General features: G+C 45.2%; 1 protein-coding gene and 1 long non-coding RNA gene across 2 annotated transcripts in view; one reads left to right on the top strand and one right to left on the bottom strand.

Moving 5' to 3' along the window:
- The first annotated feature begins 17762 nt into the window (after positions 1 to 17762).
- The window catches only part of smpd1 (sphingomyelin phosphodiesterase 1), a 15256-nt gene continuing 9468 nt past the window's right edge, over positions 17763 to 23550 (top strand). The window contains exons 1-3 of the mRNA XM_029770402.1: positions 17763 to 18392; positions 21846 to 21964; positions 22223 to 22424. Of these exons, the coding sequence (XP_029626262.1) occupies positions 18174 to 18392; positions 21846 to 21964; positions 22223 to 22424 (540 nt within the window). The 5' untranslated portion in view covers positions 17763 to 18173. The remainder of the gene's footprint in view (positions 18393 to 21845; positions 21965 to 22222; positions 22425 to 23550) is intronic.
- Positions 21129 to 21851, bottom strand: LOC115204682 (uncharacterized). Its single transcript, XR_003880432.1, has 3 exons — positions 21627 to 21851; positions 21441 to 21567; positions 21129 to 21381 (listed from the first exon to the last, which is right to left on the bottom strand). It is a non-coding gene; the product is annotated as an uncharacterized LOC115204682 (long non-coding RNA).

Genomic DNA, 23550 nt, shown 5'->3' with positions numbered 1-23550 from the left:
AGATCATATCTGTCAGAAAGATATCAGTTTGTCTCTGTGAATGGTTTGTCCTCTGACAAATCAACTGTAAATTTCAGTGTTCCTCAAGGTTCCGTTTTAGGACCACTATTGTTTTCACTAAATATTTTACCTCTTGGGGATGTCATTCGAAAACTTAATGTTAACTTTCACTGCTATGCGGATGACACACAGCTGTACATTTCAATGAAACATGGTGAAGCCCCAAAATTGCCCTCGCTAGAAGCCTGTGTTTCAGACATAAGGAAGTCGATGGCTGCAAACTTTCTACTTTTAAACTCGGACAAAACAGAGATGCTTGTTCTAGGTCCCAAGAAACAAAGAGATCTTCCGTTGAATCTGACAATTAATCTGGATGGTTGTACAGTCGTCTCAAATAAAACTGTGAAGGACCTCGGCGTTACTCTGGACCCTGATCTCTCTTTTGACGAACATATCAAGATTGTGTCAAGGACAGCTTTTTTCCATCTGCGTAACATTGCAAAGATCAGACATTTTCTGTCCAAAATTGATGCAGAAAAATGTATCCATGCTTTTGTTACTTCTAGTTTAGACTACTGCAATGCTCTACTTTCCTGCTACCCGGATAAAGCACTAAATAAACTTCAGTTAGTGCTAAATATGGCTGCTAGAATCCTGACTAGAACCAAAAAATTGTATCATATGGCTATGGCCACTGGCTTCCTGTTAAGGCAAGGGCTGATTTCAAGGTTTTACTGCTAACCTACAAAGCATTACATGGGCTTGCTCCTACCTATCTCTCTGATTTGGTTCTGCCGTACATACCTACACGTATGCTATGGTCACAAGACGCAGGCCTCCTAATTGTCCCTAGAATTTCTAAGCAAACAGCTGAAGGCAGGGCTTTCTCCTATAGAGCTCCATTTGTATGGAATGGTCTGCCTACCCATGTGAGAGACGCAGACCGGTCTCGACCATTAAGTCTTTACTGTAGACACATCTCTTCAGTAGGTCCTATGATTGAGTGTAGTCTGGCCCAGGAGTGTGAAGGTGAACGGAAAGGCACTGGAGCAACGAACCGCCCTTGCTGTCTCTGCCTAGCCGGTTCCCCTCTCTCCAATGGGATTCTCTGCCTCTAACCCTATTACAGGGGCTGAGTCACTGGCTTACTGGTGTTCTTCCATGCCGTCCCTGGGAGGGGTGCGTCACTTGAGTGGGTTGAGTCACTGACGTGGTCTTCCTTTCTGGGTTGGCGCCCCCCCTTGGGTTGTGCCGTGGCGGAGATCTTTGTGTGCTATATTCGGCCTTGTCTCAGGATGGTAAGTTGGTGGTTGAAGATATCCCTCTAGTGTTGTGGGGGCTGTGCTTTGGCAAAGTGGGTGGGGTTATATCCTGCCTGTTTGGCCCTGTCCGGGGGTATCATCGGATGGGGCCACAGCGTCTCCTGACCCCTCCTGTCTCAGCCTCCAGTATTTATGCTGCAGTAGTTTATGTGTCGCGGGGCTAGGGTCAGTCTGTTATATCTGGAGTATTTCTCCAGTGTCCTGTGTGAATTTAAGTATGCTCTCTCTAATTCTCTCTCTCTTTCTTTCTTTCTCTCTCTCGGGGGACCTGAGCCCTAGGACCATGCCTCAGGACTACCTGGCATGATGACTCCTTGCTGTCCCCAGTCCACCTGGGCCGTGCTGCTGCTCCAGTTTCAACTGTTCTGCCTGCGGCTATGGAACCCTGGCCTGTTCACCAGACGTGCTTCCTGTCCCAGACCTGCTGTTTTGAACTCTCTAGAGACAGCAGGAGCGGTAGAGATACTCTGAATGATCGGCTATGAAAAGCCAACTGACATTTACTCCTGAGGTGCTGACCTGTTGAACCCTCGACAACCACTGTGATTATTATTATTTGACCCTGCTGGTCATTTATGAACATTTCAACATCTTGGCCATGTTCTGTTATAATCTCCACCTGGCACAGCCAGAAGAGGACTGGCCACCCCTCATAGCCTGTTTCCTCTCTAGGTTTCTAGAGGTTTCTCTAGGTTTTTGGCCTTTCTTGGGAGTTTGTCCTAGCCACTGTGCTTCTACACCTGCATTGCTTGCTGTTTGGGGTTTTAGGCTGGGTGTCTGTACAGCACTTTGAGATATCAGCTGATGTATGAAGGGCTATATAAATACATTTGATTTGATTTGAAAACCCTTTACAGCTACAGTTGTACGTTCTATGACGACTCGACCGGGCGCTCTACTCTGTAAACATGACCTAGCCAAAAACTACAAAAATGTCAACCATCAAGGCCTAGAAATTATTTGTTTTTTATGGTCTTGGTTTTACAAATGACTGGCTGCAATCAGGCAAACCAAAACTTTCGAATAACTTTCTGGGTAAAATAGAGGAGGAAGGGAAGCCGCTACTAAGGTACACAATAGTAGATTTTTGTAGACAGAAGGTGTTCTTTGGTAAAAGGGATAAATTGTTTATGAAAAAGAAAGGAGGACCAAGGCACTCTTCATATAATTCATTAAAATGCCTTTATTTGTATGGCATGTTCCATAGAAACAAAGTTTTAAAAATCCGACGCGTTTGCGGCTGTATTACCTTCGTCAGGGAGTCCATAGAAATGATAATACAATGTCCTCTTCTGAACAGCCCTAATTCATTTCTTTCTGGGGCAACTTGTGATATTAATTCAATTCAGTGAAGGTACGAAATGAAAAGGAGATGACTTGGACTTGAGAACCTCTTCTTGCAGCCTATGTGACAAGATTGAGTCTATTTTACAGTATGTAGTTAGCAGAGCCTAGCAAGTTGTATAACTTTCATATCATAAGAAATACAGTAGGTCTAATTAATTCACACAGGCACAGTAGTTTCTGCTCTTTAACACTGGTAACAAGACTAGGATGTGCATTTGTTAGTCATGTTAGCATGTTAGCATGTTAGCATGTTAGCATGTTAGCTTAAACACGATACGCTATGATATTGACCATTTGGATTGATTCTTTATATTTGTTATTATATGACCTTTGACCTTCAGTATCGTAATCACTCCTACGTGTAATGTCAGGACCGTGTAAAAGAAAGGGATACCTAGATATCTCCAGTGTTGTAAACACTTTTCTAATAAATAAATGATTCAACTGACCAATTGTTTATTTAAATATTTATTTTTTATTTTAGGGGGGGGAATACAACATAGAACTGACAAGACGATAGTGGTGTTGGAGGGATTGCGTCATCACATTGCATATTCATCATTGTAAGATTAGTAATGATATACAATAATAATAACATTAATAACAACAATAATACTTGTATGTGTTGTTTTACAGAGTGCAACCAGAGTTGTGGTCCGTATATAATGTGATAACACTGATATCTCTGTAAATAGCACATTCTTCACACAGATACGCTTAACTACTCATTTTCCAACAAAATAATTCAGTTGGAATTGGGATTGTCTGTCTCTCCCTCCCTCCCTCCCTCCCTCCCTCCCTCCCTCCCTCCCTCCCTCCCTCCCTCCCTCCCTCCCTCCCTCCCTCGTCTTGTTTTACCATCTGTAGGAATTGAGATGGATGGGGATAGAGAATGGTGTCCCTCCATCCCTCCCTCCCTCCCTCCCTCCCTCCCTCTCTCGTCTTGTTTTACCATCTGTAGGAATTGAGATGGATGGGGATAGAGAATGGTGTCTCTCCCTCCCTCCCTCCCTCCCTCCCTCCCTCGTCTTGTTTTACCATTTGTAGGAATTGAGATGGATGGGGATAGAGAATGGTGTCTCTCCCTCCCTCCCTCCCTCCCTCCCTCCCTCCCTCTCTCGTCTTGTTTTACCATCTGTAGGAATTGAGATGGATGGGGATAGAGAATGGTGTCTCTCCCTCCCTCCCTCCCTCCCTCCCTCCCTCTCTCGTCTTGTTTTACCATCTGTAGCAATTGAGATGGATGGGGATAGAGAATGGTGTCTCTCCCCTCCCTCCCTCCCTCGTCTTGTTTTACCATCTGTAGGAATTGAGATGGATGGGGATAGAGAATGGTGTCTCTCCCTCCCTCCCTCCCTCCCTCCCTCCCTCTCTCGTCTTGTTTTACCATCTGTAGCAATTGAGATCCATGGGGATAGAGAATGGTGTCTCTCCCTCCCTCCCTCCCTCCCTCCCTCGTCTTGTTTTACCATCTGTAGGAATTGAGATGGATGGGGATAGAGAATGGTGTCTCTCCCTCCCTCCCTCCCTCCCTCCCTCCCTCCCTCTCTCGTCTTGTTTTACCATCTGTAGGAATTGAGATGGATGGGGATAGAGAATGGTGTCTCTCCCTCCCTCCCTCCCTCCCTCCCTCCCTCTCTCCCTCTCTCGTCTTGTTTTACCATCTGTAGGAATTGAGATGGATGGGGATAGAGAATGGTGTCTCTCCCTCCCTCCCTCCCTCCCTCTCTCGTCTTGTTTTACCATCTGTAGGAATTGAGATGGATGGGGATAGAGAATGGTGTCTCTCCCTCCCTCCCTCCCTCCCTCCCTCGTCTTGTTTTACCATCTGTAGGAATTGAGATGGATGAGGATAGAGAATGGTGTTTCTCCCTCCCTCCCTCCCTCCCTCCCTCCCTCCCTCCCTTGTCTTGTTTTACCATCTGTAGGAATTGAGATGGATTGGGATAGAGAATGGTGTCTCTCCCTCCCTCCCTCCCTCCCTCCCTCCCTCTCTCGTCTTGTTTTACCATCTGTAGGAATTGAGATGGATGGGGATAGAGAATGGTGTCTCTCCCTCCCTCCCTCCCTCCCTCCCTCGTCTTGTTTTACCATCTGTAGGAATTGAGATGGATGGGGATAGAGAATGGTGTCTCTCCCTCCCTCGTCTTGTTTTACCATCTGTAGGAATTGAGATGGATGGGGATAGAGAATGGTGTCTCTCCCTCCCTCCCTCCCTCCCTCCCTCCCTCTCTCCCTCTCTCGTCTTGTTTTACCATCTGTAGGAATTGAGATGGATGGGGATAGAGAATGGTGTCTCTCCCTCCCTCCCTCCCTCCCTCCCTCCCTCTCTCGTCTTGTTTTACCATCTGTAGGAATTGAGATGGATGGGGATAGAGAATGGTGTCTCTCCCTCCCTCCCTCCCTCCCTCCCTCGTCTTGTTTTACCATCTGTAGGAATTGAGATGGATGAGGATAGAGAATGGTGTTTCTCCCTCCCTCCCTCCCTCCCTCCCTCCCTCCCTCCCTCTCTCATCTTGTTTTACCATCTGTAGGAATTGAGATGGATGGGGATAGAGAATGGTGTCTCTCCCTCCCTCCCTCCCTCCCTCCCTCCCTCCCTCCCTCCCTCTCTCGTCTTGTTTTACCATCTGTAGGAATTGAGATGGATGGGGATAGAGAATGGTGTCTCTCCCTCCCTCCCTCCCTCCCTCCCTCCCTCCCTCCCTCCCTCCCTCTCTCGTCTTGTTTTACCATCTGTAGGAATTGAGATGGATGGGGATAGAGAATGGTGTCTCTCCCTCCCTCCCTCCCTCCCTCCCTCGTCTTGTTTTACCATCTGTAGGAATTGAGATGGATGGGGATAGAGAATGGTGTCTCTCCCTCCCTCCCTCCCTCCCTCCCTCCCTCCCTCGTCTTGTTTTACCATCTGTAGGAATTGAGATGGATGGGGATAGAGAATGGTGTCTCTCCCTCCCTCCCTCCCTCCCTCCCTCCCTCCCTCGTCTTGTTTTACCATCTGTAGGAATTGAGATGGATGGGGATAGAGAATGGTGTCTCTCCCTCCCTCCCTCCCTCGTCTTGTTTTACCATCTGTAGGAATTGAGATGGATGGGGATAGAGAATGGTGTCTCTCCCCGCAGGAAGGGTACTGCCTCTGGGGTTCTGAACCAGGCTTCACCTCGTAATGGAAGGACCCAGGTATGAACAGCCTTTCTCTAATCCCTACTAACCCCTACTAACCCCTACTGTATTTATTTATTTTATTTATTTTGCTCCTTTGCACTCCATTATTTATTTCTACTTTGCACTTTCTTCTACTACAAATCTACCATTCCAGTGTTTTTACTTGCTATATTGTATTTACTTCGCCACCATGGCCTTTATTGCCTTTACCTCCCTTATCTCACCTCATTTGCTCACATTGTATATAGACTTATTTTTCTTCTGTATTATTGACTGTATGTTTTGTTTTACTCCATGTGTAACTCTGTGTTGTTGTATGTTGTCGAACTGCTTTGCTTTATCTTGGCCAGGTCGCAGTTGGAAATGAGAACTTGTTCTCAACTAGCCTACCTGGTTAAATAAAGGACTTGTTCTCAACTAGCCTACCTGGTTAAATAAAGGTGAAATAAAAATAAATAAATAAAAATATTTACCCTATCTCCTGCATGATTGATAGTTTGTGCATGAAACCATTTTTAATCTTCTGAATTATTTTGACTGTTTCTTACTTGTGTTTTTGTAGAGCTCAGGACACGGGTCAGGGTGAAGAGGAACCTCTGGAGGTGCATGTTTTATATGTGGTTTTAATCAACCATTCCAATTTGAGCCGTTGTGACTAATAAAACATTTTAAAAAACTGTCCGCTTTTAACTTGAACTCTTTGTCACTTTCTATACGTGGATGGAGAGATTCAATCTCCTCAGTCTAACTAACACAATCCAACGAAACACTGCTCTTCTGTCTTTTAACAATGAGGACCTTCTAGGCCTTCAGAGAAAACATTTAGAAATCATTTGTTTTCATTTCTATTTCATCTTTACAGTCATTTGAATCTTCTGATTTCATCTCTTCATTTTGTGTTGGAAAAGAGAAGGTTTAAATACAATCAGGATTTTCTTTAGTGGGTCATTTCTGGGGAGATAAATGTAGCTAACTCAGCCAGCCATTGGCTAGGCCTTCAGAAGCTGGACAGAAGGCCTCTGACATTCAAATTAAATTTATTTATATAGCCCTTCTTACATCAGCTGATATCTCAAAGTGCTGTACAGAAACCCAGCCTAAAACCCCCAAAACAGCAAGCAATGCAGGTGTAGAAGCACGGTGGCTAGGAAAAACTCCCTAGAAAGGCCAGAATCTAGGAAGAAACCTAGAGAGGAACCAGGCTATGAGGGGTGGCCAGTCCTCTTCTGGCTGTGCCGGGTGGAGATTAGAAACCTAGAGAGGAACCAGGCTATGAGGGGTGGCCAGTCCTCTTCTGGCTGTGCCGGGTGGAGATTAGAAACCTAGAGAGGAACCAGGCTATGAGGGGTGGCCAGTCCTCTTCTGGCTGTGCCGGGTGGAGAGGAACCAGGCTATGAGGGGTGGCCAGTCCTCTTCTGGCTGTGCCGGGTGGAGAGGAACCAGGCTATGAGGGGTGGCCAGTCCTCTTCTGGCTGTACTGGGTAGACCAGAGGAACCAGGCTCTGAGGGGTGGCCAGTCCTCTACTGGCTGTACTGGATAGAGAGGAACCAGGCTATGAGGGGTGACCAGTCCTCTACTGGCTGTACTGGGTAGAGAGTAACCAGGCTATGAGGGGTGACCAGTCCTCTACTGGCTGTACTGGGCAGAGAGGAACCAGGCTATGAGGGGTGGCCAGTCCTCTTCTGGCTGTACTGGGTAGAGAGGAACCAGGCTCTGAGGGTGACCAGTCCTCTTCTGGCTGTACTGGGTGGAGATTATAAACCTAGAGAGGAACCAGGCTATGAGGGGTGACCAGTCCTCTTCTGGCTGTGCCGGGTGGAGATTAGAAACCTAGAGAAGAACCAGGCTATGAGGGGTGGCCAGTCCTCTACTGGCTGTACTGGGTAGACCAGAGGAACCAGGCTCTGAGGGGTGACCAGTCCTCTACTGGCTGTACTGGGTAGACCAGAGGAACCAGGCTCTGAGGGGTGGCCAGTCCTCTACTGGCTGTACTGGGTAGAGAGGAACCAGGCTCTGAGGGGTGGCCAGTCCTCTTCTGGCTGTACTGGGTAGACCAGAGGAACCAGGCTCTGAGGGGTGGCCAGTCCTCTTCTGGCTGTACTGGGTAGACCAGAGGAACCAGGCTATGAGGGGTGGCCAGTCCTCTTCTGGCTGTACTGGGTAGACCAGAGGAACCAGGCTCTGAGGGGTGGCCAGTCCTCTACTGGCTGTACTGGGTAGAGAGGAACCAGGCTATGAGGGGTGACCAGTCCTCTACTGGCTGTACTGGGCAGAGAGGAACCAGGCTATGAGGGGTGACCAGTCCTCTACAGGCTGTACTGGGTAGAGAGGAACCAGGCTATGAGGGGTGACCAGTCCTCTACTGGCTGTACTGGGCAGAGAGGAACCAGGCTATGAGGGGTGGCCAGTCCTCTTCTGGCTGTGTTGGGTAGAGAGGAACCAGGCTATGAGAGGTGGCCAGTCCTCTTCTGGCTGTGCTGGGTGGAGAGGAACCAGGCTATGAGGGGTGGCCAGTCCTCTTCTGGCTGTGCTGGGTAGACCAGAGGAACCAGGCTCTGAGGGGTGACCAGTCCTCTACTGGCTGTACTGGGTAGACCAGAGCAACCAGGCTGTGAGGGGTGACCAGTCCTCTACTGGCTGTACTGGGTAGACCAGAGCAACCAGGCTCTGAGGGGTGACCAGTCCTCTACTGGCTGTGCTGGGTAGAGAGGAACCAGGCTATGAGGGGTGACCAGTCCTCTACTGGCTGTACTGGGTAGACCAGAGGAACCAGGCTCTGAGGGGTGGCCAGTCCTCTTCTGGCTGTGCCGGGTGGAGAGGAACCAGGCTATGAGGGGTGGCCAGTCCTCTTCTGGCTGTGCCGGGGTGGAGAGGAACCAGGCTATGAGGGGTGGCCAGTCCTCTTCTGGCTGTGCTGGGTAGACCAGAGGAACCAGGCTCTGAGGGGTGACCAGTCTTCTACTGGCTGTACTGGGTAGACCAGAGCAACCAGGCTCTGAGGGGTGACCAGTCCTCTACTGGCTGTACTGGGTAGACCAGAGGAACCAGGCTCTGAGGGGTGACCAGTCCTCTTCTGGCTGTACTGGGTAGACCAGAGGAACCAGGCTCTGAGGGGTGACCAGTCCTCTACTGGCTGTACTGGGTAGACCATAGGAACCAGGCTATGAGAGGTGGCCAGTCCTCTTCTGGCTATACTGGGTAGAGAGGAACCAGGCTATGAGGGGTGGCCAGTCCTCTACTGGCTGTGCCAGGTGGAGAGGAACCAGGCTATGAGGGGTGACCAGTCCTCTACTGGCTGTACTGGGTAGAGAGGAACCAGGCTCTGAGGGGTGGCCAGTCCTCTTCTGGCTGTACTGGGTAGAGAGGAACCAGGCTCTGAGGGGTGACCAGTCCTCTTCTGGCTGTACTGGGTAGACCAGAGGAACCAGCCTCTGAGGGGTGACCAGTCCTCTTCTGGCTGTACTGGGTAGAGAGGAACCAGGCTATGAGGGGTGGCCAGTCCTCTTCTGGCTGTGCTGGGTGGAGAGGAACCAGGCTATGAGGGGTGGCCAGTCCTCTACTGGCTGTACTGGGTAGACCAGAGGAACCAGGCTATGAGGGGTGGCCAGTCCTCTTCTGGCTGTGCTGGGTAGACCAGAGGAACCAGGCTCTGAGGGGTGACCAGTCCTCTACTGGCTGTACTGGGTAGACCAGAGGAACCAGGCTATGAGGGGTGACCAGTCCTCTTCTGGCTGTACTGGGTGGAAATTATAACAGAACACGGCCAAGATGTTCAACTGTATTAGAGCAGAATTTTGGAGTGACAGTGGAATGAACTAATCACATTTTGACTTGCTACGGGTGGGACCTCAACTCTTATCCTACGAGGTAAGGAGCCTACTGTTTCTGTTCTACCTGATAATTAATTCATTATGTTCCCTGTGGCTCAGTTGGTAGGGCATGGTGTTTGCAACGCCAGGGTTGTGGGTCCAATTCCCACTGGGGACCAGTTAGAAAAAAGAAAAAAAATGTATGAAATGTATGCATTCGCTCTGGATAAGACTGTCTGCTAAATGACTAAAATGTAAATTAATATCATCCACCTGGTGTCCCAGGTCTAAATCAGTTCCTGATTAGAGGGGAACAATGAGAAGAAGAAGAAAATATGTAGTGGAACTGGCTTGGAGGCCCTGAGTTGAGATTGAGGGGTGTAGGCCTTCTCAAAGGCCTAGAGACACATCGCTACTGAGGGGAAAATAAATCAGTGACGCAAGCATTCGTTTTCCAACGTTAGCTAGCTTGTGTTGTAGTAGTGTGACATTGAGTATGATTACATGCACACAATGATGCACTTATTCAGATTAATTTTACAGCTCGATTAAACGCTATTTATATTCTTTGCAAGAAGAATGATTTCCCTAATAATCCTGTTTGTTATACCCCTGAAAGGGGGACATGCAGAAATTAATTACACAGAGATGTAACTTTGGCTTCAAGTCAGTTGTTACTGATTCTCCTTGTAAAATCAAAACATTTACATAAAGTGCCTTCAGAAAGTATTCAGAGCCCTTGACTTTTTCCACATTTTGTTACGTTACAGCCTTATTTTTAAATGGATAAAAAAAAAAAAAAATCCTCAGCAATCCACACACAATACCCCATTATAACAAAGTGTAAACCGTTTTTTAGAATTATTTGCTAATGTTTTAAAAATGAAAAACTGATACCTTATTTATACTTAAGTATTCAGACTCTTTGCTATGAGACTGGATATTGAGCTCAGGTGCATCCTGTTTCCATTGATCATCCTTGAGATGTTTCTACAACTTGATTGGAGTCCACCTGTGGTAAATTCAATTAATTGGACATGATTTGGAAAGACACACACCTGTCTATATAAGGTCCCACAGTTGACAGTGCATGTCAGAGCAAAAACCAAGCTATGAGGTTGAAGGAATTGTCCGTAGAGCTCTGAGACAGGATTGCACAGATCTGGGGAAGCGTACCAATACATTCTTAAATGGAGGAAGTTCAGAACCACCAAGACTCTTCCTAAAGCTGTCCGTCTAGCCAAACTGAGCAATCAGGGGAGAAGGGCCTTGGTCAGAGAGATGACAGACAGACACACACACACACAAACACGCACGCACAGACACACACAGATATACACAGACCAGGGGTGCAGTGGAGGGTAAAACTCTCACTCACACACACTCCCACACACTCCCAGACATCTTGTAATTGCATATTTTTTGTTTACAATCTCTAGGACCCAATTCTCAATACTTAGGTCACTTTTTCAAAACTGTTCACACAGTGAGCACAACAGCAGTCTACGTGGGCTAAACTGTGGATCATTTTTCATTGCTTTGGAACAAAATGCAAATCAATGACTACATCTTTCAAATGTCATGAATTATTTTCTCACTCAGACTCAACCATCACCAAAAACTCTATGTACCGACAGGCCAATTTGGACATGTTTACATACTCTTTTCAAAACTGTTAAACTTAAGTTCACAGAGTGGTTTTCAGCCCATTTCAGGACGGTGTCACTTTTTCCTCCCACCTTACTCTCCATTCCTCAACCCCACAGAGGAATTATTTTCCTCATGGAGGTGGAAGGTTTATGACCACCATCCACATGATCAAATGTCCCTTCCTGGACGCAATGAATGCTGGATGCCTGGACATATCTGCAGAAGGGATGGACCAGGCATGCCAATAGATTCGTTCCTTGCCCAAAGATGACATAAGATGTGATGTGGATGAGAACCTGTGGCCAAATGCAGAAGACAGGGTTGACTAGCATTCCTACTGTAGCTGTATCAGTAGATGGTGTATATACAAATGCTTGTATTTTGGAATCCCTCAATGCCAAATAAATGATATAAAACATATTGAAGCATATTGCATCATGTCTGATTCATTCCTGTAACATATACTGCAGTGAATTCTAACCAGTAGAGAGGTGTCATTCCTGTAACATATACTGCAGTGAATTCTAACCAGTAGAGAGGTGTCGTTCCTGTAACATATACTGCAGTGAATTCTAACCAGTAGAGAGGTGTCGTTCCTGTAACATATACTGCAGTGAATTCTAGCCAATAGAGAGGTGTCAGTCTTGTTTTGTAAAGACATTTTACAAAAAGAAAACAATGTGTAATGCTTAGTGTTGTTAGTGTTGTTTAGGTCATTGTTTTATGAGCGACAAAGTGTACTTATTGGGTGACAACCCTTTGCTAGTGTTATGGAAGAACGAGTTGATTTGAGACATGTATGAAGTGTTTTGGTAGTTTTAGTGCATTTTGGATGTGAAATGAACTGCTGTGCCAAGCTGAAAGTTGGTTAGGAGAACTGTATGAAGAGTTTTGAAAAAATGAGTCCTAAGAATTGAGAAATGAGTCCTAGCGATTGTAAAAAAAAAACTGTAATCAATAAGGCCAGAGTGGGCCTGGTATATGGCCAACATACCAAGACTAAGGACTGTCCTGGTATATGGCCAACATACCAAGACTAAGGACTGTCCTGGTATATGGCCAACATACCAAGACTAAGGACTGTTCTGGTATATGGCCAACATACCAAGACTAAGGACTGTTCTGGTATATGGCCAACATACCAAGACTAAGGACTGTCCTGGTATATGGCCAACATACCAAGACTAAGGACTGTCCTGGTATATGGCCAACATACCAAGACTAAGGACTGTTCTGGTATATGGCCAATATACCAAGACTAAGGACTGCTCTGGTATATGGCCAACATACCAAGACTAAGGACTGTTCTGGTATATGGCCAATATACCAAGACTAAGGACTGTTCTGGTATATGGCCAACATACCAAGACTAAGAACTGTTCTGGTATATGGCCAATATACCAAGACTAAGGACTGTTCTGGTATATGTTCAACACAGCACTGTTTGATCAACATTGAAGGTTTTAAATGACATCCACTGTGCTCTTGATAAGAAGTTACATTTTGTTGTCTGTCTTTATTGATTTGTCGAATTCTTTTGACCCCGTGGACCATGCTGTGTTAGTGCAAAGGTTAAAATGTTGTGGAATGACTGGTCATGCTCTAGATTGGCTTTATAAATTACCTATCAAATCGTACACAATGTGTAATGGCAGATGGTTGTAAATCTGAGTCCATAGAGGTGTGCTCAGGTGTTCCGCAAGGTTCTACTTTGGGCCCACTGTTGTTCATTTTGTATATCAACAACATTGGGGATCTTATTGAAACAGCTGATGTTAATTTGCATGCAGACGATACTGTTCTTTATTCAAGTGGTAGTAGTCATCTTTAGCTTTTGAAAATGTCCAAAGAGCATTTAACATCATACAACAGAATCTGTATGATTTAAAGCTGATTCTAAATTCGCGTAAAACAAAATGCATGGTATTTTCAAATGCCAGTCATGTTACTAATCATGTTATTGCTACATTGGCTGGACATACTATAGAGCAAGTTAAACTGTACAAATATTTGGGTGTGTGGGTTGATGATAAGCTGAGCTTCACTGTGCATGTAGAGAACTTGATAAGGAAGCTCAAGCTGAAAAGAGGTTTTTATTACCGGCATAAGGCTTGTTTTTCTCTGGAGGCCAGGAAGGAGCTGGTACGATGTACATTACTGTCGGTTTTAGATTGTAGTGATGTTATATATATGCAGGCCTCAGCCACTACCCTGAGAGCACTTGATTCAGTGTATCATGCAGCCCTCAGGTTCATTACAAATCAGAAACGTCTAACACACCATTGTGATCTCTACAGCGCTGTTGGCTGGTCGTCATTGACCTTGTGTAGGCTTCAACACTGGTATACACTGATTTATAAGGCCATATTGGGTAAAATGCTATTTTATCTCTGTTATTTTTTTGTCAGGTCAGCAAATAAATATAAATTACAATCCCATTCTGATTTGCTTCTAACAGTACCAAAAATTAGACCAGGTCATGGTAGAAATAGTTTTAGTTACTCAGCTCCGTGGTCCTGGAATTCTCTCCTGAACATTTACACATTTGATGATCTAGTTTCGTTGGTGGAGTTTAAACACTTGATCGATGTATATATTACAGAAGAGTGTAAATGTCTTTAGGACAGCTGTTTTTTAGTCAAGACTAAAAATCACGACACTAGTCCAGTTGTCTATAATCACTACACTAGTCCAGTTGTTTATAATCATTACACTAGTCCAGTTGTCTATAATCACTACACTAGTCCAGTTGTTTATAATCACTACACTAGTCCAGTTGTTTATAATCACTACACTAGTCCAGTTGTTTATAATCACTACACTAGTCCAGTTGTTTATAATCACTACACTAGTCCAGTTGTCTATAATCACTACACTAGTCCAGTTGTTTATAATCACTACACTACTCCAGCTGTTTCTAGTCTCTACACTAGTCCAGTTTAGTGCATGTTAAGTGCTTCATGTGTTCTGTTTTTGTCTGTTTCATATTTTATGGTTTTGTTTTGATTGTTATATTTTACTGATGTTTTATTTGATTGATCATTGCAGTACTTTACCAGCATCCAAATGAGTTCAATAGGTCAGCTTGTCTTGTTGAGGACAAGACAAAATAACAGATCAGTGGGTTAGTGATACAGATCAGTGGGTTAGTTATACAGATCAGTGGGTTAGTGATACAGATCAGTGGGTTAGTGATACAGATCGGTGGGTTAGTTATACAGATCAGTGGGTTAGTGATCAGTGGGTTAGTTATACAGATCAGTGGGTTAGTGATACAGATCAGTGGGTTAGTTATACAGATCAGTGGGTTAGTTATACAGATCAGTGGGTTAGTGATGCAGATCAATGGGTTAGTGATACAGATCAGTGGGTTAGTGATACAGATCAGTGGGTTAGTGATACAGATCAGTGGGTTAGTTATACAGATCAGTGGGTTAGTTATACAGATCAGTGGGTTAGTTATACAGATCAGTGGGTTAGTGATACAGATCAGTGGGTTAGTTATACAGATCAGTGGGTTAGTTATACAGATCAGTGGGTTAGTGATCAGTGGGTTAGTTATACAGATCAGTGGGTTAGTTATACAGATCAGTGGGTTAGTGATACAGATCAGTGGGTTAGTTATACAGATCAGTGGGTTAGTTATACAGATCAGTGGGTTAGTGATGCAGATCAATGGGTTAGTGATACAGATCAGTGGGTTAGTTATACAGATCAGTGGGTTAGTGATACAGATCAGTGGGTTAGTGATACAGATCAGTGAGTTAGTTATACAGATCAGTGGGTTAGTGATACAGATCAGTGGGTTAGTGATACAGATCAGTGGGTTAGTTATACAGATCAGTGGGTTAGTGATACAGATCAGTGGGTTAGTTATACAGATCAGTGGGTTAGTGATACAGATCAGTGGGTTAGTGATACAGATCAGTGGGTTAGTGATACAGATCAGTGGGTTAGTTATACAGATCAGTGGGTTAGTGATACAGATCAGTGGGTTAGTTATACAGATCAGTGGGTTAGTGATCAGTGGGTTAGTTATACAGATCAGTGGGTTAGTGATACAGATCAGTGGGTTAGTGATACAGATCAGTGGGTTAGTGATACAGATCAGTGGGTTAGTTATACAGATCAGTGGGTTAGTGATACAGATCAGTGGGTTAGTTATACAGATCAGTGGGTTAGTGATACAGATCAGTGGGTTAGTGATACAGATCAGTGGGTTAGTTATACAGATCAGTGGGTTAGTTATACAGATCAGTGGGTTAGTTATACAGATCAGTGGGTTAGTGATACAGATCAGTGGGTTAGTGATACAGATCAGTGGGTTAGTTATACAGATCAGTGGGTTAGTTATACAGATCAGTGGGTTAGTGATACAGATCAGTGGGTTAGTGATACAGATCAGTGGGTTAGTGATACAGATCAGTAATAATGAACTTAAATAGAGGTATTTGTGTTGTTTATTATGACATTAACAATGCTCTACATCAGACTAACTTATTAATGCTTATAAAACCACGAGTCCCAAATAATATTCCCTACGTAGTGCACTACTTTTGGCCCGTGGTCAAAAAGGTATCACACTACAAAGGGAGTAGGGAGCCATTTGGAACCATAATAATAACTTTCGTTTGTTTTTGCTGCCAGTTGAAATCTAGCGTCTCCATATTATTACATGTAAACAATGATATCCCGTCCAACTACCTCATCTCCATATTGTTATTAATTTATTTTTTGCTCCTTTGCACCCCAGTATCTCTACTTGCACATTCATCTTCTGCACATCTATCACTCCAGTGTTGAATTGCTAAATTGTAATTATTTCGCAACTATGGCCTATTTATTGCCTTACCTCCCTAATCTTACCTCATTTGCACACACTGTATATAGATTTTTTCTATTGTGTTATTGACTGTATGTTTTGTTTATTCCATGTGTAACTCTGTGTTGTTGTTTGTGTCGCACTGCTTTGCTTTATCTTGGCCAGGTCGCAGTTGTAAATGAGAACTTGTTCTCAACTGTCCTACCTGGTTATATAAAAGTCAAATAAAATGAATTTATTAAATATCACTCTTCAGTCTTTGGCAGGTGGTTGACTGAAATATGCATCCCAAAGGGCACTCTATTCCCTAGTGCACTATATGTACAGAATAGGGTTCAATTTGGAACACAACCTAAGACAAACAAAAGTAAAAGAACAAAATGGCAGTTTTTGGAATCATGCTTATCTGTAGCCTGTGACCCTGTCTGTGTTTCTGACGAGGAGATTAGATGAAAAAGTACACGCTGCATATTGGAAATGCTAAATTGATCAGGTTAGAAGAAGAAGAAAACAATGTAATAGTTTTCTTATTGATGGAAAAGTAGACTTTACTAACCATTCTCATATCACACATATCGTAACATATCACACCAGGACCATAAAGGAAAGAAGCCTTCTGGCTTTATTGTGTTTAAATCCTCTTTTTTTATTATTTAAGGTATGTAATGTTGACGTTAAAAATCCAACGATGAACATAACTATTCAATGACTGATCAGTAGTAATTAACCAATTGAATGGCTCCAATCTGAACCAGAGAACCCATATATATATATATATATATATATATATATATATATATATATATATATATATATATATATATATATATATATATATATATATTCTACTATATTATTGACTGTATGTTTGTTTTATTCCATGTGTAACTCTGTGTTGTTGTATGTGTCGAACTGCTTTGCTCTATCTTGGCCAGGTCGCAGTTGTAAATGAGAACTTGTTCTCAACTTGCCTACCTGGTTAAATAAAGGACTTGTTCTCAACTAGCCTACCTGGTTAAATAAAGGACTTGTTCTCAACTGGCCTACCCGGTTAAATAAAGGACATGTTCTCAACTAGCCTACCTGGTTAAATAAAGGACTTGTTCTCAACTAGCCTACCTGGTTAAATAAAGGACTTGTTCTCAACTAGCCTACCTGGTTAAATAAAGGACTTGTTCTCAACTGGCCTTCCTGGTTAAATAAAGGACATGTTCTCAACTAGCCTACCTGGTTAAATAAAGGACTTGTTCTCAACTAGCCTACCTGGTTAAATAAAGGACTTGTTCTCAACTAGCCTACCTGGTTAAATAAAGGACTTGTTCTCAACTGGCCTACCCGGTTAAATAAAGGACATGTTCTCAACTAGCCTACCTGGTTAAATAAAGGACTTGTTCTCAACTGGCCTACCTGGTTAAATAAAGGACTTGTTCTCAACTAGCCTACCTGGTTAAATAAAGGACTTGTTCTCAACTAGCCTACCTGGTTAAATAAAGGACTTGTTCTCAACTGGCCTACCTGGTTAAATAAAGGACTTGTTCTCTACTAGACTACCTGGATAAATAAAGGTGAAATAAATAAATAAAAACATATATATATATATATGACAGTGTAAACCGGTTCTGTCACGTGATCAGTCAGCTGATCCCGGTACTGCCTCATAAAGTCAAGGCAGTCATCGTTCATTCGTTCGTTTCTTTCTTGTTCAGCAGTTTTGGGGGTGTTAGACCGGAGGTTTCTCTCTCTCTCGGTTCAACAGCACTCGAGTTTGTCACAGATCGCTGATATTTGTTGCTGCGCTGTGGCGTTTTGTAAAGAAGGAAAGAAAGCTGTCATCACAGCGCTTCCTGGTTTCTATTTTATACCGTCAGTGTCGCAACCAGACACAACACAACAGCTGCGACCTTGGTTATTGTGTGATCGTTGTTCTAGATAAATAAGCAACTACAGGTTTTAGAAACAGGTCATTTAGATCGTTATTTTTGTAGTTTACTTATTTTTCTAATATTGGACTGCAACATAGTTTTTGAATCCGTTTCGGCGAGCTGTTGACCAGAACAATGCGGTCCGCACCAATCCCCTGCGCCGTGGGGTTGCTGTGTTGTGTTCTGGTGTTGTGCTCGGTACCGTTGGGGACCTCGTTCCCCGTTCAGGACGAGGGGAAACCGGGCATAACGTTTCTGGAAGAGGTCGGGCGTCTCCGGGTCGGGTTCAACTGGCGGAACCTGACCTGTCCGGTGTGCAAAGTCCTCTTCACCATACTGGATATCGCTCTGCTGGTAAGATGGGACCCTATTCACTATATAGTGCACTACTTTAGACCAGAGCCCTATGGCACCCTATTCCCTATATATAGTGCACTACTTTAGACCAGAGCCCTATGGCACCCTATTCCCTATATAGTGCACTACTTTAGACCAGAGTTCTATGGCACCCTATTCCCTATATAGTGCACTACTATAGACCAGAGTCCTATGGCTCCCTATTCCCTATATAGTGCACTACTATAGACCAGAGTCCTATGGCACCCTATTCCCTATATAGTGCACTACTTTAGACCAGAGCCCTATGGGCCCTTGCACCCTATTCTCTCAGGACAACCTGAGGGCTCTTGAACTAACAACCTGCACTAACACGATTAGTACACTGTAAACGCCTGGAGCGATGGGTGCACGTAGGGCAGGGAGAAGGACAGCTTGTCGGTATTAACACATGTAGGGCAGGGAGAAGGACAGCTTGTCGGTATTAACACATGTAGGGCAGGGAGAAGGACAGCTTGTCGGTATTAACACACGCAGGGCAGGGAGAAGGACAGCTTGTCGGTATTAACACACACAGGGCAGGGAGAAGGACAGCTTGTCGGTATTAACACACACTGTGAGTTCAAACAAAGCAGGGTGCCAGGGAAGTTGTCTCAAAACTGAGTCATGGTTTTATGAAGGCATCACATTCCAGAAGTCACAAGGGTCTTGGCAATTACGGCTGATCATGTGACTTAGTGCAGCCGATCATGTGACTTAGTGCAGCACCTAGCCTTGACCCGGTTCTGTGAACCATACGGTTTATCTATGTGACCTTGAGTTGGCAGAGCTTTATCAAAGTAGCAATGCCAATGGGCAAGCAATAATTGGCCTACCAAGCTAAAAGACAGTAACTAACACATTTTTTTTTTTTTACCAAATGAGCAATGAAATTTTTGCTACATTTAAATGCATGCCTAATCATGTGGACAAGTATCCTGCCTCGTGTTGTGTTCAGGAGAAAACGGGGGTCATGTTAGCAGTAACTTTAAACCAAGGTAAATTAAAAGCCATTTTTCTCAGTTTCACACTATGAGCAGTTACTTCCTTTAGTAGGACAGAATAGATGGGTTGGTGGTTTATCAACAAAACTGATATGGGGGCTACATGTAAACTATATATATCTTGTCTACATGCTTATCTAAAACATAAATCATTTGCAGAATGAACACTTGATGTCTCAAAATTAATCCTAAATTAGCTAGAGAATTTAACATTATTTTTTTTTATCCATCATTTGACATGAAATCAGTCAAAACAGCTCAACAAGACATGGTGTCAACAACAAGATGAAAACGAGCCACCTACGATTCCCCACAAGGCAACTTCCTGTCATTGTTGCTGGCTTTCTGACCATTCAGAGTCATAACCCAGACCTTCCAGCCACATCAATGTCCGCGCATCAATTCTGTGACGTCAGCCAACCTGTCTGTGTTCCAAACGGCACCCTACTACCTATATAGTGCACTACTTTAGACCAGAGCCCCTATTCCCTATATAGTGCACTACTTTAGACCAGAGCCCCTATTCCCTATATACTTTAGACCAGAGTCTTATGGCACCCTATTCCCTATGTAGTGCACTACTTTAGACCAGGATCCTATGGCACCCTATTCCCTATGTAGTGCACTACTTTAGACCAGGGTCCTATGACCCATAGGGAATCGGGGGGGCCATTTGGGAGATGGAAGTTCCATTATACTTCATCCTAGTAGCAAGCACTCCAGGCCTATTCATCTGTCTGTCAACTAAGGTAGCTGTCCCACTGTAGCTCAGTTGGTAGAGCATGGGGCTTGCAACGCCAGGGTTGTGGGTTCGATTCCCACGGGGGACCAGTCTGCTAAATGACTAAAATGTAAATGTAGCTGAAATGCAGAGCAACGAAGGTCACACTTATTATTATTTAATTTTTTTTTTTAAACGAGGGTATAAGGCGTTGTCTTGTCTGAAGACAAAACCGAAACTAACACGTATTAGAGGCCTGGCTTGAAGACGGCTCTGTGGTTAGGCCTGGTGACGAGTGAACGTCATCTGAGGCGAACACTGTGCTTTTGGTTGATACTGCAGATATCTCAATGTCATGCTTCATCCCCATAACAACCAAGAAGGGTTGTGATAGGGTAACATTTCCGGTCTGCTTCGACCACCAAAGAGATGGCAGCTGGGTCTGGTCTGCTTAGTTCATTGACTGTAGAGGAACCAGAGAACAGCTGGGTCTGGTCTGTTTAGACGCCTGAACTTGTATATCTCTTATCTGAGGAAATTGGTGGTTCTCTCCTCTCCCATGTACAGTGATGTGATGAGTGGGCTGTGGGACAGGCCTGTATTAGTCTAACCTCTCTCATCTCCCATGTACAGTGATGTGATGAGTGGGCTGTGGGACAGGCCTGTATTAGTCTAACCTCTCTCCTCTCCCATGTACAGTGATGAGCGGGCTGTGGGACAGGCCTGTATTAGTCTAACCTCTCTCCTCTCCCATGTACAGTGATGAGCGGGCTGTGGGACAGGCCTGTATTAGTCTAACCTCTCTCCTCTCCCATGTACAGTGATGAGCGGGCTGTGGGACAGGCCTGTATTAGTCTAACCTCTCTCCTCTCCCATGTACAGTGATGAGCGGGCTGTGGGACAGGCCTGTATTAGTCTAACCTCTCTCCTCTCCCATGTACAGTGATGAGAGTGGGCTGTGGGACAGGCCTGTATTAATCTAACCTCTCTCCTCTCCCATGTACAGTGATGTGATGAGCGGGCTGTGGGACAGGCCTGTATTAGTCTAACCTCTCTCCTCTCCCATGTACAGTGATGTGATGAGTGGGCTGTGGGACAGGCCTGTATTAGTCTAACCTCTCTCCTCTCCCATGTACAGTGATGTGATGAGTGGGCTGTGGGACAGGCCTGTATTAGTCTAACCTCTCTCCTCTCCCATGTACAGTGATGAGCGGGCTGTGGGACAGGCCTGTATTAGTCTAACCTCTCTCATGTACAGTGATGTGATGAGCGGGCTGTGGGACAGGCCTGTATTAATCTAACCTCTCTCCTCTCCCATGTACAGTGATGAGCGGGCTGTGGGACAGGCCTGTATTAGTCTAACCTCTCTCCTCTCCCATGTACAGTGATGTGATGAGCGGGCTGTGGGACAGGCCTGTATTAGTCTAACCTCTCCCATGTACAGTGATGTGATGAGCGGGCTGTGGGACAGGCCTGTATTAGTCTAACCTCTCTCCTCTCCCATGTACAGTGATGAGCGGGCTGTGGGACAGGCCTGTATTAGTCTAACCTCTCTCCTCTCCCATGTACAGTGATGAGCGGGCTGTGGGACAGGCCTGTATTAGTCTAACCTCTCTCCTCTCCCATGTACAGTGATGAGCGGGCTGTGGGACAGGCCTGTATTAGTCTAACCTCTCTCCTCCCCTCATTACTTCCTGTCCCATGTAGAGTGACGTTAACGAGGAGCGTGTTGCGCGGGCCGTGGGTGAGGCCTGTATCCGTCTCCACCTGGCTGAAGAGCGGGTCTGTCGTCAAATCACAGAGCTGTTCAGAGATGACTTCATCAGGTAGGCTTGGGATTGGTCCTGATTACCTGACGTCGTCCTCTTTTCATGAATAAATCGTGTTTCCTGATGTTCTATTATAAGTCTGCTGCAGTGCATGGTGGGACAGTGAGTGAATACACCTAGCCTCTGAAGAGACGCTGTTGTCCACAGAGTTTATTTAAAGGGGTGACGTGCTCGTTGCACCTGGACCACATGCCTCTGTTTCCATGGAGACGGGTAGGTGTAACTTATGGATATGTCCTTCCTTCCTGTTTTCAGGGCCTTGCAGCAGTCTCTGTTGTGGCCTTCGGAGGCCTGTGCACTGCTGGTTGGGATGTCATGCGGACGCTTCGATATCTATGCCCCCTGGAACGTAACCCTACCCCGGATCCCCAAACCCCCAGTCACCCCGCCCACACCCCCCAAGCCTGGAGCACCACAGAGCAGGGTCCTCTTCCTCACAGACATACACTGGGATCAGGTTAGTTAAATGTGGTAGGGCAGTTTTTTCAGACCTCTCCTCGGGGGGGGGGGGAGAGACGTTTCACTGTGGTTGTAGTCCTGATCTAGCTCATCTAATTCATTAATATGTTGACCAGTTCTGTCGGGTGTGTCTCCTCGCCTCCCGTGTGTCTCCTCGCCTCCCGTGTGTCTCCTCGCCTCCCGTGTGTCTCCTCGCCTCCCGTGTGTCTCCTCGCCTCCCGTGTGTCTCCTCGCCTCCCGTGTGTCTCCTCGCCTCCCGTGTGTCTCCTCGCCTCCCGTGTGTCTCCTCGCCTCCCGTGTGTCTCCTCGCCTCCCGTGTGTCTCCTCGCCTCCCTTGTGTCTCCTCGCCTCCCTTGTGTCTCCTCGCCTCCCTTGTCTCCTCGCATCTCTTGTGTCTCCTCACCTTGTATCATTCCTTTGATAAAGTAGTAGCTATATAACATGTGCAGAAAAGACAGGAATGCCCGTTGGGGGGACGACTGAACGCTCCTATATGATAAGAGCCAAATTTCTGTGACGCTTATGTTAAGTGTTACGGTTACAAGTTCACCTGCCTCATATATAAAACATCTTTATTTTAGGGTTAATATAGTAATAGTGCTATAGGCCACCAAGTGTTAACAGTCAGTATTTGGATAATGTTTGCAATGCTTGATAGTCTATGATATTAAGAGGTCTTTTTTTTCTGGGTGACCTGAACATTGACCTGTTAGTAAACTAGTTGTCCTAATGAAGAGGAAACATCTAACTGTGACTTAATGTTTGTAATATGACCCAGCTTTATCACTCAACCAACTCAAGTGTGGACCAATGATGTTGGCCACTGGACATCACTTGTATTGATTATATCTTCACTAATGCGCCAGAGCTTTGTTCCAAATGTAACAGTATAGCTTCCGTCCCTCTCCCCAACCTGGGCTCGAACCAGGGACCCTCTGCGCACATCAACAACTGACACCCCACGAAGCATCGTTACCCATCGCGCCACAAAAGCCGCGGCCCTTTGCAGAGCAAGGGAAACAACTACTTCAAGGTCTCAGAGCGAGTGACGTCACCCGATTTGAAACGCTATTAGCACGCACCACCGCTAACTAGCTAGCCATTTCACATCGGTTACACTAAGT

The sequence above is a fragment of the Salmo trutta genome, chromosome 12, assembly GCF_901001165.1.
Source record: "Salmo trutta chromosome 12, fSalTru1.1, whole genome shotgun sequence".
In the NCBI taxonomy this organism is placed as follows: domain Eukaryota; kingdom Metazoa; phylum Chordata; class Actinopteri; order Salmoniformes; family Salmonidae; genus Salmo; species Salmo trutta.
Note: the sequence above shows the minus strand (reverse complement) of the source record. Positions and strands in the feature narration are given on the sequence as shown.